Below are 15,018 nucleotides of genomic sequence, written 5' to 3'. Positions count from 1 at the left end.
TTGCCGCTGGATTGGTTTTGATGTAGTTCTGACAGTGTGTCTGTCCTTGACAGTTTTCCTGATGAAAAGATAGGTCTCTGTTTTTTTGACAAATGTGACAACTCTGTTGATTTTCCTCTTTTCCAAAGCATCATGACTTTATTCTTGTCTGTGTAGGAAACAAATATGTTTCCTGGTTTCTTTTTCATCTTTACTTCCTGTTCCCCTCTTTCATCCATCTTAAAGATTCAGGAAGTAATTTTTTAAAAAAGATTTTATTTATTTGACAGACAGAGGTCACAAGTAGGCAGAGAGGCCGGTGCGGTGGGGTGGGGGGTGGAGCAGGCTCCCTGCTGAGCAGAGACCTGATGGGGGACTCAATCCCAGGACCCTGAGATCATGACCTGAGCCAAAGGCAGAGGCTTATCTTAACCCACTGAGCCACTCAGGCGCCCCCAGAAAGTAATTTTTATTACAAAGTTGAATTTTGTGAAGTGGGTCTATACCAAATGGTAAGCCTTTATGTGACTACGTTTCTGACTGATGCAGTTTGTTTTCTGAAAATGTTATTTTTGTGTGAAGGCTCTCCTTGTTAAGTTTCAACTCTCAGAATCTTTTGTTTTCCTATATAACTGTATAACCTTGAAATGGAAGATAAAAGTTTTGTCAAGTTTTAATCACTTAAACTGTAAATAGAAATCAAGAGTTCTTGACACTTTTCTTATGAATTTGTTAATTATATCACTAATTCTTTAAAAATTACAGGGAGATCTGACGTTAAAAGGCTTAAAATTTTGCCAGATCTGTTTTAAGAAAACAACCACAGGGTGCCGAGGTGGCTCAGTTAAGCTCAGAGCATGATCTCAGGGTCCTGAGACCAGGCTCTGCACTCAATGGGGAGTTTGCTTGAGATTCTCTCCCTCTCCCTTTGTCCCTCCGCCACCAAAATAAGTAAATAAATCTTAAAAACAACAACAACAAACACCCAACCTCTTGAGATGAATTACACTGCTGGCTGGTTTGCCACCGTCTCTGGATGTAGCCAAGGTTCCCCAAAGTTTAGTTCTACCAAAAGAATGAGGATAACAGTCCTTACAATGACAAAGTTGATCCTGTATTTAATGAACTTTTTTTTTTTTTTTAAACAATCCTTCAAGAGCTAGGGGGCCAGAGATCCAGAATGACTGAATACTTCAAATGGACGTTTGTTGTCAGATCTGTTCTGAGTAATTCTGTTTTCATAAGGCAACACCAGTTTCGTATAGCTCTCCTTCTCCACTGTATTTCTTTTCAATGTCTAATGGAGCTGGTAATCCGGAGGGAAGTGAGAGAAGCATATGTAATCACCTCAGTAAAGGGATTAATGTTTTTTTTTTTTTTTTCTGTTACCACTTGAAGCATTTTGTAAGATTAGTATGCAACTCTCTCCACGTGTTTAGTGTTAATGACAAATTATTGGGTCCATGCACTGGCACACAGTTAACATAAGCCGTTATCGCCAGAAGTTTGTCCATGAGTATGTGATATTGATGTCATCATAATTGAAGCGATTGATATTTCTTGCGGGAGTTTGTCGGATATGTTTATCTCGAACATGAGATACCTTGAACTTAGTTGAGAACAGAGCACATTTTGCCCCGTTACTTTTCTTCCCCACTATTCCTTACTATGGAAATGTCTAGGTTGACCTGGGTCAGGAGTGTGGTCACTTATTTTCATTTCTGTTTAGTTCATTCTTTACTTCAAAACATGGGGTTCATCATTGCCCGTGTTTTTGCCTGTTGTGGAAAGCCTTTCTCGCCCTTAATTCCAGCATGCTAAACTTAAATTTTGTCATCTGTCTCCTTAATGCTTGGGCATATGTTTTGTCATTTAATTTGGAATTTATTTTTATTTATGTATTAGAGAGCGTGGGAGTGTGAGGGCAATGAGTGGGAGGGCGAGGGAGACAGATGCAGACTCCCCACTGAGCAGGGAGCCCAATTTGGGCCTCGATCCCAGGACCCTGAGATCATGATCGGAGCCAAAATCGAGTCCAGTGCTTAACCAGCTGAGCCACCCAGGCGCCCCAAGAATTTATTTTTATTTAAAAAGCGCTTACAGGGCACCTGGGTGGCTCAGTGGGTTAAGCCTCTGCCTTCAGCTCAGGTCATGATCTCAGGGTCCTAGGATGGAGCCCGGAATCGGGCTCTCTGCTCGGCAGGTAGCCTGCTTCCCACACCCCCCCCCCACCTGTTTCTCTGCCTACTTGTGATCTCTCTCTCTGTGTCAAATAAATAAATAAAGTCTTTAAAAAGTGCTTACATACATTTAATAGCTAAGTGAGGAGTCATTCTAAGCTTTTCAGAGAACTCATTTAATCCTCACTGCAGTCCTGCAAGGTTAGTACTGCTCTGTCTACAGAGTGAAAATGGCTGCACGGAGATGTTAATGACCAGTGGCAGAGGCAGCGTTTGTAGTTCTGTCATTTGGCTCGGGAGTCTAAGCATCCCCCATCCCGCCCCACCGCCTTCATAGGTGTGGTTCTTCTCCTACAAGACTTTTCTGCCGCCTTAGTTAATGTCTGTGCTTCCTGCAGGTCAGCAAACTGGTCACACCACCAGAGAAGCTTCCCTCTGGCATCGTACATCTCCCTTGGTTACACTTTCATGGCGCCTTCGTCCCCTGCCTTAAATAAAGCGCCTGTCACAGTTACAAGCTTGCTTTTTGTTTTCCCCGGAGTTGCCTACACTACACCTTGGGGATGAATCGATTTGCTTTTTCCCTTCCCCTCACCTTTGTAGCCCCCTCCTTATCAGTGCCTGGCACGCGGCCAGCACCCAGTATTTGTAGAGTGAGGTTGGAAGAGGGTCTCGGGAGTTTGCCCACTTCCTACGCACGCCCCTTGAAATGCTGTCAAGTGTGTTATGTTAAATCTGTTCATGAAACTTGGAGGTAAGTCTGTTACCATGATTGTTTTGTCTTTCAGATAATCTCCAGGGTCCCGAAAGAGGGGAATAAGACAGCAGTAGCTGTCACCAGAAAGTTAATTATTGAGTGAATTGGGTTAAGATTGCATGGATAGAGTCAGACTTCCAGGGGATAGCCAGTAGCCGTCCTCTGTGGCTGGAAGGGAGTTTCAGGAGAAGTCGTGAGCTCTAGGGCTGGGGAAAGGCTTATGTCAGATTATTACCCACAAGTGAAATTTTTAAAATTATGAAAGTAATAGCGATTTTGTAAAAACCGAAGCAGTGCAGAAATGTATACAGCAAAAATGAAAGTAAGTGTTTCCTGTCCTGGTTTCTCTTCCTAAATGACACACGGATACCAGTGGGAGGTTGGTCCTGCATATGGCCCTCGGGGCTCCCTGGAAGTAGGTGTGAGTGAATAAATGAGGGATCACTGGATCAAAGGGAACGCATGCCTTCCATTTCCATATTGCCAAAAACGTATACCAATTTATGACTTCCCTGCTTTACTCATTTTTCCCTTCTCCCCATGCCTCTTTCAGCCTTTTCTTTTAGATGCAAACACTTTCTTCCCTTCCTTGACTCTCAGCAGGTGACCACTGCTTCATAGTTTACTGAAAATACAGCCGAGGTCAGAAGGTGACTTGCCACATGTTCCCTGTACCATTTCCACTGTGTTCTGCCCGCCTGCTTGGAACCACAGGAGAACCAGGCGCACTTCGATCTAACGTCGTCCATCCCCGTCTGCCATGGGACCGAGCTGCAGCAGCAGATCCCTCTGTCTCTTACATTGTCAAAATTTGTCTATCGGGGATCGGTGCCATTACCACACAGATACACTGGGCTGTTTTTTTTCCCCATTTTGAAAACCTCTTTACTCCCCTTTCCCGTACGAACACCAGATCTCTCTGGTGAGAGACTGTCAGGATTGTCCGTGCTTGTAGGAGTTGTCTGTATTTGCTTTCTCCAGCATGTCTCTGTTTTTAGGTCTCCTCATCCAGGCTTCTTCACTCATCACGATGCCAGAATTCAAAAGCTCCATGTTGCTAAATCCGATGAGTGGTTCTCCGTCCTTACTCTACTCTACTCTGCATGGCCATCAGTGACATTTGACATATGGATCCTTCATTCTTCCTTGCCACATTTGGTTTCCTAGAGATCCTGATGCTCCTCTGAGTGCTTGTCAGCTGCTCGAGTCCTCCACATCTAACAGTGAAGACCCCAGGCCTCAGTCCTTGGCTCCTCTTTTATGTCTACACTTGGGACCTTGAGGATCTCCTTTAGGCTCGTAGCTTTAAATACACTCCATATGCCAACGGCTCCTCAGTATAGATCTGCTGAGTTCCTGACTCCTGTACCAGCTTCCCTCCGCATCTCCACCCGGATGCCAAATAGAGACCTTGAACTTAACGTGTTTAACACTGAACTTCCCTATCACACTGATGGCAACTTCAAATAGTCTTAGAGAAATACTTGATTCTTTCTTTTTTTCCATACCCCTTATTCAGACAGAAATTCATAACTAACTCTTGCTTCAAAATATTTCCAGGATTGGAGTACTTCCATAACTTCCACTGGCTGATACTTGGGTGCAGGCCCTCATCATCGTGTGTCTGGATCATGCATTGACCCTTGGACATGGTTCTCTGCCCTTGCTCCCCTGCTGTCTTTTCTCAATTCAGCAGCTGGAGTGATGCTTTTAAAATGTTAAGATCATGTTACTCCTTCACTCAGAGCCCTGCAATGGTTCTTTCCCTCTAAACTAAAAGTTAAATTCTTTGCAACGTTTGTGCTACGAGACTCTACGTGATCTGGTCCCTGATTTCCCGTTATATCATTTCTTCCATCTCTCCTTCCTCCCTTTGCTTGAGTCTTGCTGGACTTCTGGCCCTTCCTCAGATACTCCGGGCACGCCCTGTCTCTTCGGGGTCCGGGTTTTTATATCGTCGATCCCTCTGCCTGGAATGCTTGTCCCTCAGGATATTCACATGGCTAACTCCGTCACTTCACGTCTTTGCTCATTTGTCACTTTCTCACTGTAGTGCACCCAGACTCCTTCCTAATTTGTCCTTGCCATATGCCAGTGGCCCAGAAATGGATCTGTGTTACACCACTCTCCTTTTTCTTTCTTTTTAAAAAATACTTGTTTATTTAGAGAGCATAAGCTGGGGGAGGGGCAAAGAAAGCAGGAGGGAGAGAGAATCTCAAGCAGGCTCTGTGCTGAGGGCAGAGCCCAACATGGGGCTCGATCGCACGACCCTGACATCGTAACCTGAGCCAAAACCAGGATTTGGGTGCTCAAGTGACTGAGCCACCCAGGTGCCTCTGCTTTGTCTTTTTCTGTTAGTGCTTGCTGCCGTCCACCACACTGTATGGTCTACTTCTAATGCTTACTGCTTGTCTTCCCCCTACAGCATCAGCTCCATAAAGGTAGCGAGCTCTGTCTTTTTGGTTCACTGATCCATCCAAACACATTGATCAGCATCTGGCATGGTTCAACTCAGGTGGTCAATAAATTCTGATGGAGTGAATGAATATGTATCCCAACGAATGACTGCCAGGCTTGTTTTCCCATACCTTTGCCAAGACTGGGTATTTGTAATTTTATTTATTTTTTAATTAATTAATTTGACCTCTACATCCAGCATGGGGCTCAGACTCACAACCTCGAGATCAAGAGGTGCTCTCCATACTGAGCCAGCCAGGTACCCTGGGTGTTTGCAAATTTATTTCCTAAATTGATAGGAGGAAATGCTTTGCTTGACTTTTTTCCCCCATTTTTCTGTCAATTTATCCATCTCTCATTGTTAATATCAATCACTTGCTTGGCACAAATAATTTTTAGTAGTTTCTTTGCAAACTTTTTTTTTTTTTTGATGTGTGAAAATTTTAATTGTTATAAAGTCTATCAGTGATGGCCAGTTATAGTTTTGAAGTTCTTTGTATGCGAAGAAAAGCATTTAACTGCAACATGGCAAAAATATTCTGTGAAATGTTCTGCTAGTTTACATTTGATATATTTGATCCATCTGTAATACTAATCAGGTTAGGCCTTAAACTTTTGTCTTTAAGGAGGCTCTTGAAGGTTTTTGAGTAGGAGATTGGAATGTTGGGATTACTACAAAAGCATAGGCGGAGCTGAGGTGAAGTCCTGAATGTGCCACTTACTCGGCTCCGTGTGTTTCCTCCTGTACAATGGAGGTAGTAATGGAACCTACTTAAGGAGAGCAGCAGGTGAGGTAACCTAAAGAGCACTTCCCTTAGCTCCGTAAGCATTAGGTAGGCTTACTACTAGCACTGGCATCTGGTAATAATTATTACTATGATTTTAGGAAACTTTATTAGTTGGTGGTAGGAAGGAAAGATTAAGAATGGGAGAGAGAATAGAAATTTTTAATAACTAGCTTTTTTTAGGCGAGGTGAAAAGTGTAGAGGGTTTCACTGTGATGGTGGGAATCTCTTTACCTACAGTTGAAATGACTGTAGGCACCTGGGTGGCTCAGTTGGTTAAGTGGCCGACTCTTGATTTTGGCTCAGGTCAGGATCTCAAGGTTGTGAGATCGAGCCCTGCATTGGGCTCCGTGAGGAGTCTGTTGGAGATTCCCTCCCTCTGCTCCTCCCCATGCTTATACGTTCTCTCTCACTCTAATATTAAAAAATATTAAAAGAATAAAATTATTATCTAAAGTCCAGTAATTTGAGTAATCTTATGAAGTAATGAAATCTTAATCCCAGAGGAGAACAACTCCTAATAGTCTTCTGATTAATACATTATAACATTGGGTGAATTGTTTATTCAGCATGGTTCCATTTCCTTATGGATTACGTCCGTGTTGTCTACCTTCCCCAAACCGCGGTCAAATCACTGGCCTGTTACAGAACGTACATCTTACATCAAGATAATAAGATTATTATAGAATTATGACTTTAGCTTTACAGTACTACACTTACTAAAACACACACACACACACACCCACCCAGCACAAAACAAGTTGCTAAAGTATCAAAAGTATTTCAGTCTGAGTGTGAAACACGACCATTGACCCTCTGTCACTTGCGTGGTCCAGGGCTCAAAAAGCCTCCAGAACATACTCCGATCATGAGTTGTTGGAAGTGGGGAGGAAGCATTTAGGTTTTTATCTTTAAGGAGAATGACATATGTTTGTTTTCGGTGTAGTAAGGCTGCAGAGAAGCCAACTGTGGTGCATTTAACTTTCAGTGAGTCCGTGGAGTTAAGACCATGGTCTGCATATGTGATGGCTCAGTGGACTGGCTTGCAGAGTGAGCGATTTAGTCTGTATTCAGATATTCTCATCAGTACATTATTTTTCATGATTTCAGACAGCCAGCGTTTGCCATCTAACATTCCTTGGGAAGGGGAGAGTGGAGTACAATACTTCTTTCCTAAATGGCAGGCTTCAGCGACCAATTTAAGAATCTTTTTTTTTCTTTTTTAAAGATTTTATTTCTTTTATTTGACAGACAGAGATTACAAGTAGGCAGAGAGGCAGGCAGAGAGAGGAGGAAGCAGGCTCCCCGCTGAGCAGAGAACCCGGTGTGGGGCTCGATCCCAGGACCCTGGGATCACGACCTGAGCTGAAGGCAGAGGCTTTAACCCACTGAGCCACCCAGGTGCCTCCAATTTAAGATTCTTGAAACACCTGTGCATCTCTCTGCATTTAGCTCCTCTTGGCTCTAAACACCCCCCTTAGTTCCTAAAGTGTTGCTCTTTGTACTTTGTATTGTCTTCCTAGTTTTAGGCATTTTTTTTTTTAATTGTTTGAAAACAGCATTCTCTCTCTGCCCTCTCTCATAAACACTAGGCATTTTTGAGGAGGTTGAAGTTAGTGCTCTGTGGCTAGGATGAGTGTTCTTCCTTTGTCACCTTTGAACTTAGAACTTTGACTGAACATGAACCGAGCTGTTGGGTCCAGGCTTAGCGTACTGTTAAAATCGGCAAACATTGGAAATGCAAGGGCTTTGATGTAATACGATTTCTCTTTGAAAATCCGTATTAGTAACCCCTTTACCTTCACTAACCAATGATTAAATATTTCTCATTGTGTCCCCACTGCCAAACAACAGAAAGCCACACCAGGATAAAAGCATAAAGCAGAAAGGCATCACCTTTCCTCCCCAAAAGAGGAGAACATGCGCCCCCCCCCCCCCCCCCCCGGCCACCCGGCGCTCGCACACACTTATATCTACGTATAGAAGATTGGGCCAAGTGTCCTTTTATCGTCTCTCTGCTCCAAATCCGTATTTTACTGCCTGCTCTGTGAAAGTGAAGTTTGGCCCTTTAATTATTCTTCTTTGCAGCAGGCATGCCGCCAGGCTTTGTCGTGGGAGGTCACTGGTGGCCCGCTGCAGGAGGAGGAGCTAGCCCTTCCTCGTTCTGGTGTTTTCCGCTTGTTTCTGTTCCTCCCATTGGATTGGCAGCAGCACATATGGGAGGCATCCGGTGGTGCTGACCCCCCCTTTGAGTTCTGGTGGCACCTTAGTGGACAGCTTCCTCTTGAATTTCAACGACACCCCTCTAGGGAAGTTCCTGGTGGGTCTCTCAGGCACCCCAGAAGTCAGCTTCCCAGTCTTGACCAGCCGATGCCCCAAAGCGGGGTGATTTGTTTGCCAGTCCCTTTCACACTTTTCTGCCCACCTGCAGGGATTATTTTGGCTTTCTAGTCCTGGCGGTGATGTCCAGCTGCCCAGGCTCTCCCCACGGATACCCCAGTGAAGCATTGGTCCCAGCCATGGTTTTCTGCACACCAGTGTTTCCTGTTGGCCTGGTGACAGTGGGCAGGCTCTGGGCCTGGAAGATCCAGCCGTCTGGTGGGTCATAATCACACCACCTTTAATGAGCTGAGAATCCTAGTGTTGGGGAGGGTGCTCCTCTTCTGCTGTTGTCTCCTTTTGGGTCTTCTCCTTTAGCCCTAGGTATTCTTGAGAGTTTGCCTTACCGCTTTGTAGATAATCCTCCATTACAGATTTATATTAAACTTGCCTAGTTCAAATTACTGCACAGCTCTTGTCTCTGGATTGGACCACGCCTGAGGCAAACATACGAAGCAGAAATTTGGGTTTGAGTACTTCCTAGTCTTTTCTTCAGCTTTGCAGAGTTTTAGTGCCTTTAAAAGTCTATACATTTGCAGGGTTATTGGTGACTTTTCATCTTGAGTGTCCTCCACAGTGCTGCGTACCCTTCCAGGCCGTTTTCCTTCCTCCAGACCCTCGCTCACGTCCTGCCAACTTTCGCGTAGCCTGCCTTGACCTTTACTGATTGCTCTCTTCTTTAACTCGCCATAACTGTTGTACATGTTAATCAAATGAACCTTGTTGTATTTTAATTTGCTGTTGTTGCCTTCTTTTCTCTCCGTATATAAAATCCCTAATACAAAAGTACTGCCTTTTTCCCTACTGGAGCATTCTTACGAGATAATTTTTTCGTGTGTGTCTTTGACAGTGTCTTGTATCGTGTCTCCCCAAACAGAAGGCGAGATTTCTTTTCTACTATTAAAATGACCTCAGAGTAGAGGGAGCTGCCTTATAGTCAAGCCCTTACGAAATTTCTTATAGACCATTTTCTCTTACACAAAAATGGGTTGATTGGAGAAGCCCCAGTTATTTTCCTATAACCCAAATTCCTGTTTTTTGAGTCACTGAGAGATCATCTGACAGGATTGTTGTTGTTGTTCTTAAAGAAAAAAGGAAGTTTATACTAGGTTAATATTTCTTGGAGAGAGGTTAAAAACCTGCGAATGTTAGAGATGCTTAGAGAGTAAGTAGGTAGGTGGTTTTGTTGTGGCGAAAAAACACGGAGGTGTAGAACCGGTGGAAAAGCAACCAGCTTTACTCAGATTCTTACTGAAGGCATCTCCCACACATTCAAAAGAGTGTTGTATCTCAAATAACTAGAAGTAAAAATGATGTCTTCCACCTCTACAGGTGATAGTCATGATAAGTCATTGTGAAGAATTTAAATAAAATGGTTGCATGAAATGTGCAAGTGGGGCAAACCCCCAAATCTACATTTTGATATTTGTACTTAATAGGTAATTCAGAGTGTGTGTTCCTAACCAAATTGAAGTTTAAATACTATAAGCTGGCATGGACATTTCTTCAGCATCCCTGAAAATTAATTTGCTGTTTGAATATTTTGTCCACAGCCTAAACATCTGTTTATTTTACTTGGAGGAATATACATTTTGAATCTTTACTTGGACAAATAGGAGATCATTATTATTTTTTTTAAAGACTTATTTATTTTAGAGAGAGAGAGAATGCGTGTGCATGCGAGCGGGCAAGGGAGGGGCGAAAGGGAGAGAGAATCTCAAGCAGACTCCGCACTGAGCACAGAGCCTGATGCGGGGCTGGATCTCATGATCCTGGGATCACAACCTGAGCTGAAACCAAGAGTCAACCCCTTAACTGACTGTGCCATCCAGTCGCCCCAAATAAGACACCATTTTAAACAGATTGCTTTCTCTTTGGGCATATGAGATATGTATTCTGTGTTATCCAAGGTGTAAGACCTCCAGGCTAGAGGAGGTGGCATGTGCTACACTTGCTTGTATAGAGGAGCTGAGGTAGTGCTAGGAGCGGAAGAACTCATAAATGCTGATTCTTAGGAGCAGAAGCTTTCAAGACATAACTCTGGTGTGATTCTCTGCTGAAACCTTCCCTGATGTCTTCTTCCTCCTGTAGAGGAACTGGCCACTTACCTTGCCTCGCCATGCTGTCTGACCCTGCTCTGAAATTCTAACTGACCTGTCTGTGCTTGTCCTCTACACTGTGACGTCCTGAGGACAGGGATCATGGCTGATTTGTCTTAGACCTTTAGGTAGGTACCATGATGGTGCACTGGAATGGAGCACTCGTGAACTTGAATGACTGCAGAGGAGTGTAGTCCCAGCTCTTGCTCAGATTTAGGTAAGATTAAGTAGGTGTAGGTAAGATTGTTCAAGATATCCCTTGTTAGCTAAACCCTCATTACTTGCTCTCTGAACATCAAGGACCAGAAACATTTGGATTTCCTAGTGGTCTTCACTATTGGAGCCCTAGGAACTGGACATAAAAAGCACCTGTGAGAACAGCGACCCGGTTTTAGCCATGGACTGAGCTGGTTTCTGGGGCCTTTCTGATGCCCTGGAGAGGAAGTGATGGTCCATGTTACCTGCATTGAGGCTGTTTGCTTGCCCTCCTAACTCTCCTCAGCCTCTTTTCATTTCTGATTGGCATTGTCTCGTCTCTTCTGGCTTTGGTGTAGCTACCAGATGTGGGAGCTCAGGAGAGGTGACTGCTGTCATCACAAGGGTGCCAAACGAGGGTGGCGTACAAATTAGGATTGCATAAAGCTGGGAAAGCCCAGAAAACTCAGTTTATGAGCTGCTGCTAACAGAGAAATTATTATTGTAATGTAAGCATCGTATGGTTTATTCCCATAAAGTTAAGCGGTGCTTGGATAAAGTTAACACCTTCCATATGTAAAAGACGAGGGTGGTTTTCTTTCTGCGTATGGTATTGGGTCCAGTGGAATGTATTCGCTAAGCTGTTGTTTTGACTTTGTAGCATTGCAGTGGGGTTTTCATTCTAGAGGAGACATATTAAGAAAAGAAGAACATACATGCATATTTTATCAGATGCCTGTTCTGTGCTAGCCATAGGGCTCAGTGCCGCTATGGGCATCATTCCCTTGAATTCGTAACAAGTCCTATTTACCACAATGTCTCCTTTGGTTTTAATTGTATTTTGAGATAATTGTGGATTTACGTGTTGTAAGAAATAATACAAATCCCGTGTACCCTTGACCCTGCTTCCTCCAATGGTAACTAACATCTTGGTGTAACTATAGTAATCCAAGGGGCTCGTTGTTGTCACTGATGCGTTCCATTACCCTTTCTCAGGTTTCCCCTGTGTCACATGCATTTATTTGTGTATACGTACATGTTTGTGTGTTTTCTTCTCTGTTCAGTTTTATTACATGTGCAGATTACCTTTTCCTTTTCAACAGGTTAAGTTATGTGAAATAACTGAAGTGTAGACCCGGTTTGAATCTAGGTCTGTTCGACTCAGACTTCTGCTTTTTCAATCATAGTAATGACGGGAGCGCCTGAGTGGTGCCGTCGGATGACCATCCAACTCTTGGTTTCGTCTCAGGTCATGATCGCAGGGGTTGTGAGATCGAGTCCTGAATCGGGTTCCATGCTCAGCGCTTAGTCTGCTTAAGACTCTCTCTCCCTCTGGGCCTACCTCCCCTTCTCTAAAATAAATAAATAAATATTTAATAAAATAATAGCAGTGATAATAACATTAATAACAACAATGGCTGAAGCTCACCATGTTACATCTGAAACAGACTACCATGAGCCAGGGCTGTTCTACTATATTACCTCATTTAACCCCCCCCAATGACTATACCTCATAAATGATATGATAGTTGAATTAGTATCATTAATTAAACTAATCATATTACCAAGGAATAAGGAGTTATTTTTACTGCTCCTGAAATCAGTAATAAAATAGTGAAACTCTGCCTTCTTTCTACATCATTTTCAACTTGAATTTCTGACCTTAACCACTGATGTTGGCACTTGTCATTACTTTAAGTGTGTGTGTATTTGTATGTGAGTAAAGTGAGACCTGTATTATTATACATTGAATGAGGTTGGGACACCTTAAAAATGTTTTTACAAAATTATAAATAAAAGCTAGTTTAGGCAAAATGCCAGGTTTTTAAGGGAATAAATAAAAGCCATCAAGAATACTTAGGAATGTAATAGGGAGAATTTTTTTTTTTTTCCTGGAGTATTATGGTTCTTTTTGGCCAAATGCAGGCCCAGGAATGTTTGCGTTTAATCTAACCTCTCAAGTTACAGATCCAACTTTCCAAGCAAGAGCTGATACATTTGGTTGTGAATTATCAGTGATTATCAGAATATGATAATGCTTTTGGAAGATAATAGACACACTAATCCGCAGGCCACAGTCTACGGTTCTTTGCTGGTTAAATATCCTGTGAAGCTGTCCCTCGGATGAACAACAGCACTTACTCAGCTCAGGAATAACAACAGCCCCGTGTGTTGTAGATCCCAGGAGGTCTTGGTGTTTTTGTAGACAGCAGACAGAAATAAAAGGAATTTTGTCCTTTTTACCTCATGTAATCCCCCTGGAAAGTGAAACATGTGCTGAGTTGATACTGACTCCTGCCAGGTCACCTCCCTGAAGAGTCCCTGGCAGGCACTGTCGCAACTTTTCTTGGACCGGAGTCTGACGGCTCCTGAAGGAGATGGATGGTTTATGCAGTAGGCTACTGTGGAACACGGCGCTACTGTCTACCCCGAGGAAGCTTCTAGTGAGGAGGGCCTCGAGTAATCCACGTCTTTCCCCCAACTCTTTCAGAGGGTATCACGTACGCCCAGATTAGAGTCCAATTTAAACTCCACTCTGTGTTGCTTGCTTGCTTGATTAATTTAAAGATTTTATTTATTTATTTGACTGAGTGAGAGCACAAGCAGGGGGAGCGGTAGAGGGAGAAGCAGGCTCCCCGCCTGATGCGGGGCTCGATCCCAGGACCTTGTGGGATCATGACCTGAGTCGAAGGCAGATGCTTCACCATCTGAGCCACCCAGGTGCCCCATTGTTGTTTTAAAAACAGGCGACTATGATGAAGCAACACCAAGGATGGTTTAATCTGTCTTACTTTCTAGACCTTGATTTTGGATGTTAGATAACGCAAATGTTTTCGAAGCTGTATATTATTAGGAACTACTTGGAAACCACAATACCTTTTTTAATGGACCACTCTATCAATTTTCTGCTCTTCTAAGGAAGTTTTTCCTATTCATGACTCATTTCACTCTTTGGCAAACATCGAGGGAAATGTAATAACGATTAAGGAAAGGAATGTATGCTTTTTCGTCTTTTTCTGAAAGCTTGTACACATTTTCTGTCTCGGGTGATGTAAACTCGGACGCCTGGTAGAATGTTGACAACCGAAAGGTAAAAACTAGCCTCTTAATACTTAACTTGTTTGGGATTTAAAAATCAAAAAGGCTCGTTTGCTGCTTGAGAGATGTGTTTTACTTGATGGCCCAGAATACAGATCCAGTAAAAACGACATGTTGCAGCTGTCATTTACACACACCTTAAGCGAAATTAATGAGCTCACTCTGAGATTACGCTTTGTGTTTTATTTTCATTTTATAGGTCTGTATGAGCTGTTGGCTGCTCTGCCAGCCCAGCTGCAGCCACATGTGGATAGCCAGGAAGACCTGACCTTCCTCTGGGATATGTTTGGTGAAAAAAGCCTGCATTCACTGGTGAAGGTAAACCGCGCTGATGTCAGATTCTCTTTGCGGAAAAACATATGGAAAAATATTTTGAGCGCCATCTAGTAAACCAGAGATCAAATTGTTGCTGTCTGAAAACAAAACAGCCTTGTTCCATTTCCCTGACGGGCGTGGAAGTTGTTAAAGATTCCACCAAAAATACATAGATGATTTCACTTAATGGTGGTGATCTGGCTGGGTGTACTAATGCAGCCGGCATGGGCCTGCCCTTGTTTAGAAGAAGAATATGAAATAGTAGCAGGAAGGTTTGGACGCCTTATGGTCACCGTTCGCGAGCTGGAACTTAACTTAAATAAATAAATGTTCACAGCAAAAATGAGAAGGACTGTATTTTCTGAGGTTAAGGATGGCAGCAGTTCAATGGCCACATTAATTTAAAATAATTTCCTTAACAAAGTCAACTGAAATCCAAGCTGGCTGTTTCTTTCTTGGCACAACGCCATGGAAATGGCATTTTGTGTATAAATACGCTGAAGTAAAATGCGAATCAAAACAAGCTTCTGGAAACGGTTTTGGTAAAGCATCATGCCATGGAAATGATCAGCCACCAGAAATGAGACCTTGCCACACGGCCACGCTGGGAGTGATCAGAACTCTTAAAATAGTAAAATGAGAACAAGAAGCTTACTGGAAACTATGCCACTTTTGCTTCTGGAAATATGAATTGCATTTTCTTTCATTTCACTCAAGCTGAAAAAAAAAAAATGGTGAGCCTTGCTTGAGTCTGTAGGAGGTGGACACCTCTG

The 15,018-nt window shown here is 43.2% G+C and overlaps 1 protein-coding gene across 2 annotated transcripts in view; it reads left to right on the top strand.

Moving 5' to 3' along the window:
* The window catches only part of MPP7 (MAGUK p55 scaffold protein 7), a 290,474-nt gene that overhangs the window by 105,428 nt on the left and 170,028 nt on the right, over positions 1 to 15,018 (top strand). For both annotated transcript variants that reach the window (XM_080812558.1, XM_080812557.1), the window contains one exon: positions 14,130 to 14,248. In XM_080812558.1, the coding sequence (XP_080668684.1) occupies positions 14,130 to 14,248 (119 nt within the window). The remainder of the gene's footprint in view (positions 1 to 14,129; positions 14,249 to 15,018) is intronic.

This window comes from Martes martes, assembly GCF_963455335.1.
Source record: "Martes martes genome assembly, chromosome: 8".
NCBI lineage: Eukaryota > Metazoa > Chordata > Mammalia > Carnivora > Mustelidae > Martes > Martes martes.
Note: the sequence above shows the minus strand (reverse complement) of the source record. Positions and strands in the feature narration are given on the sequence as shown.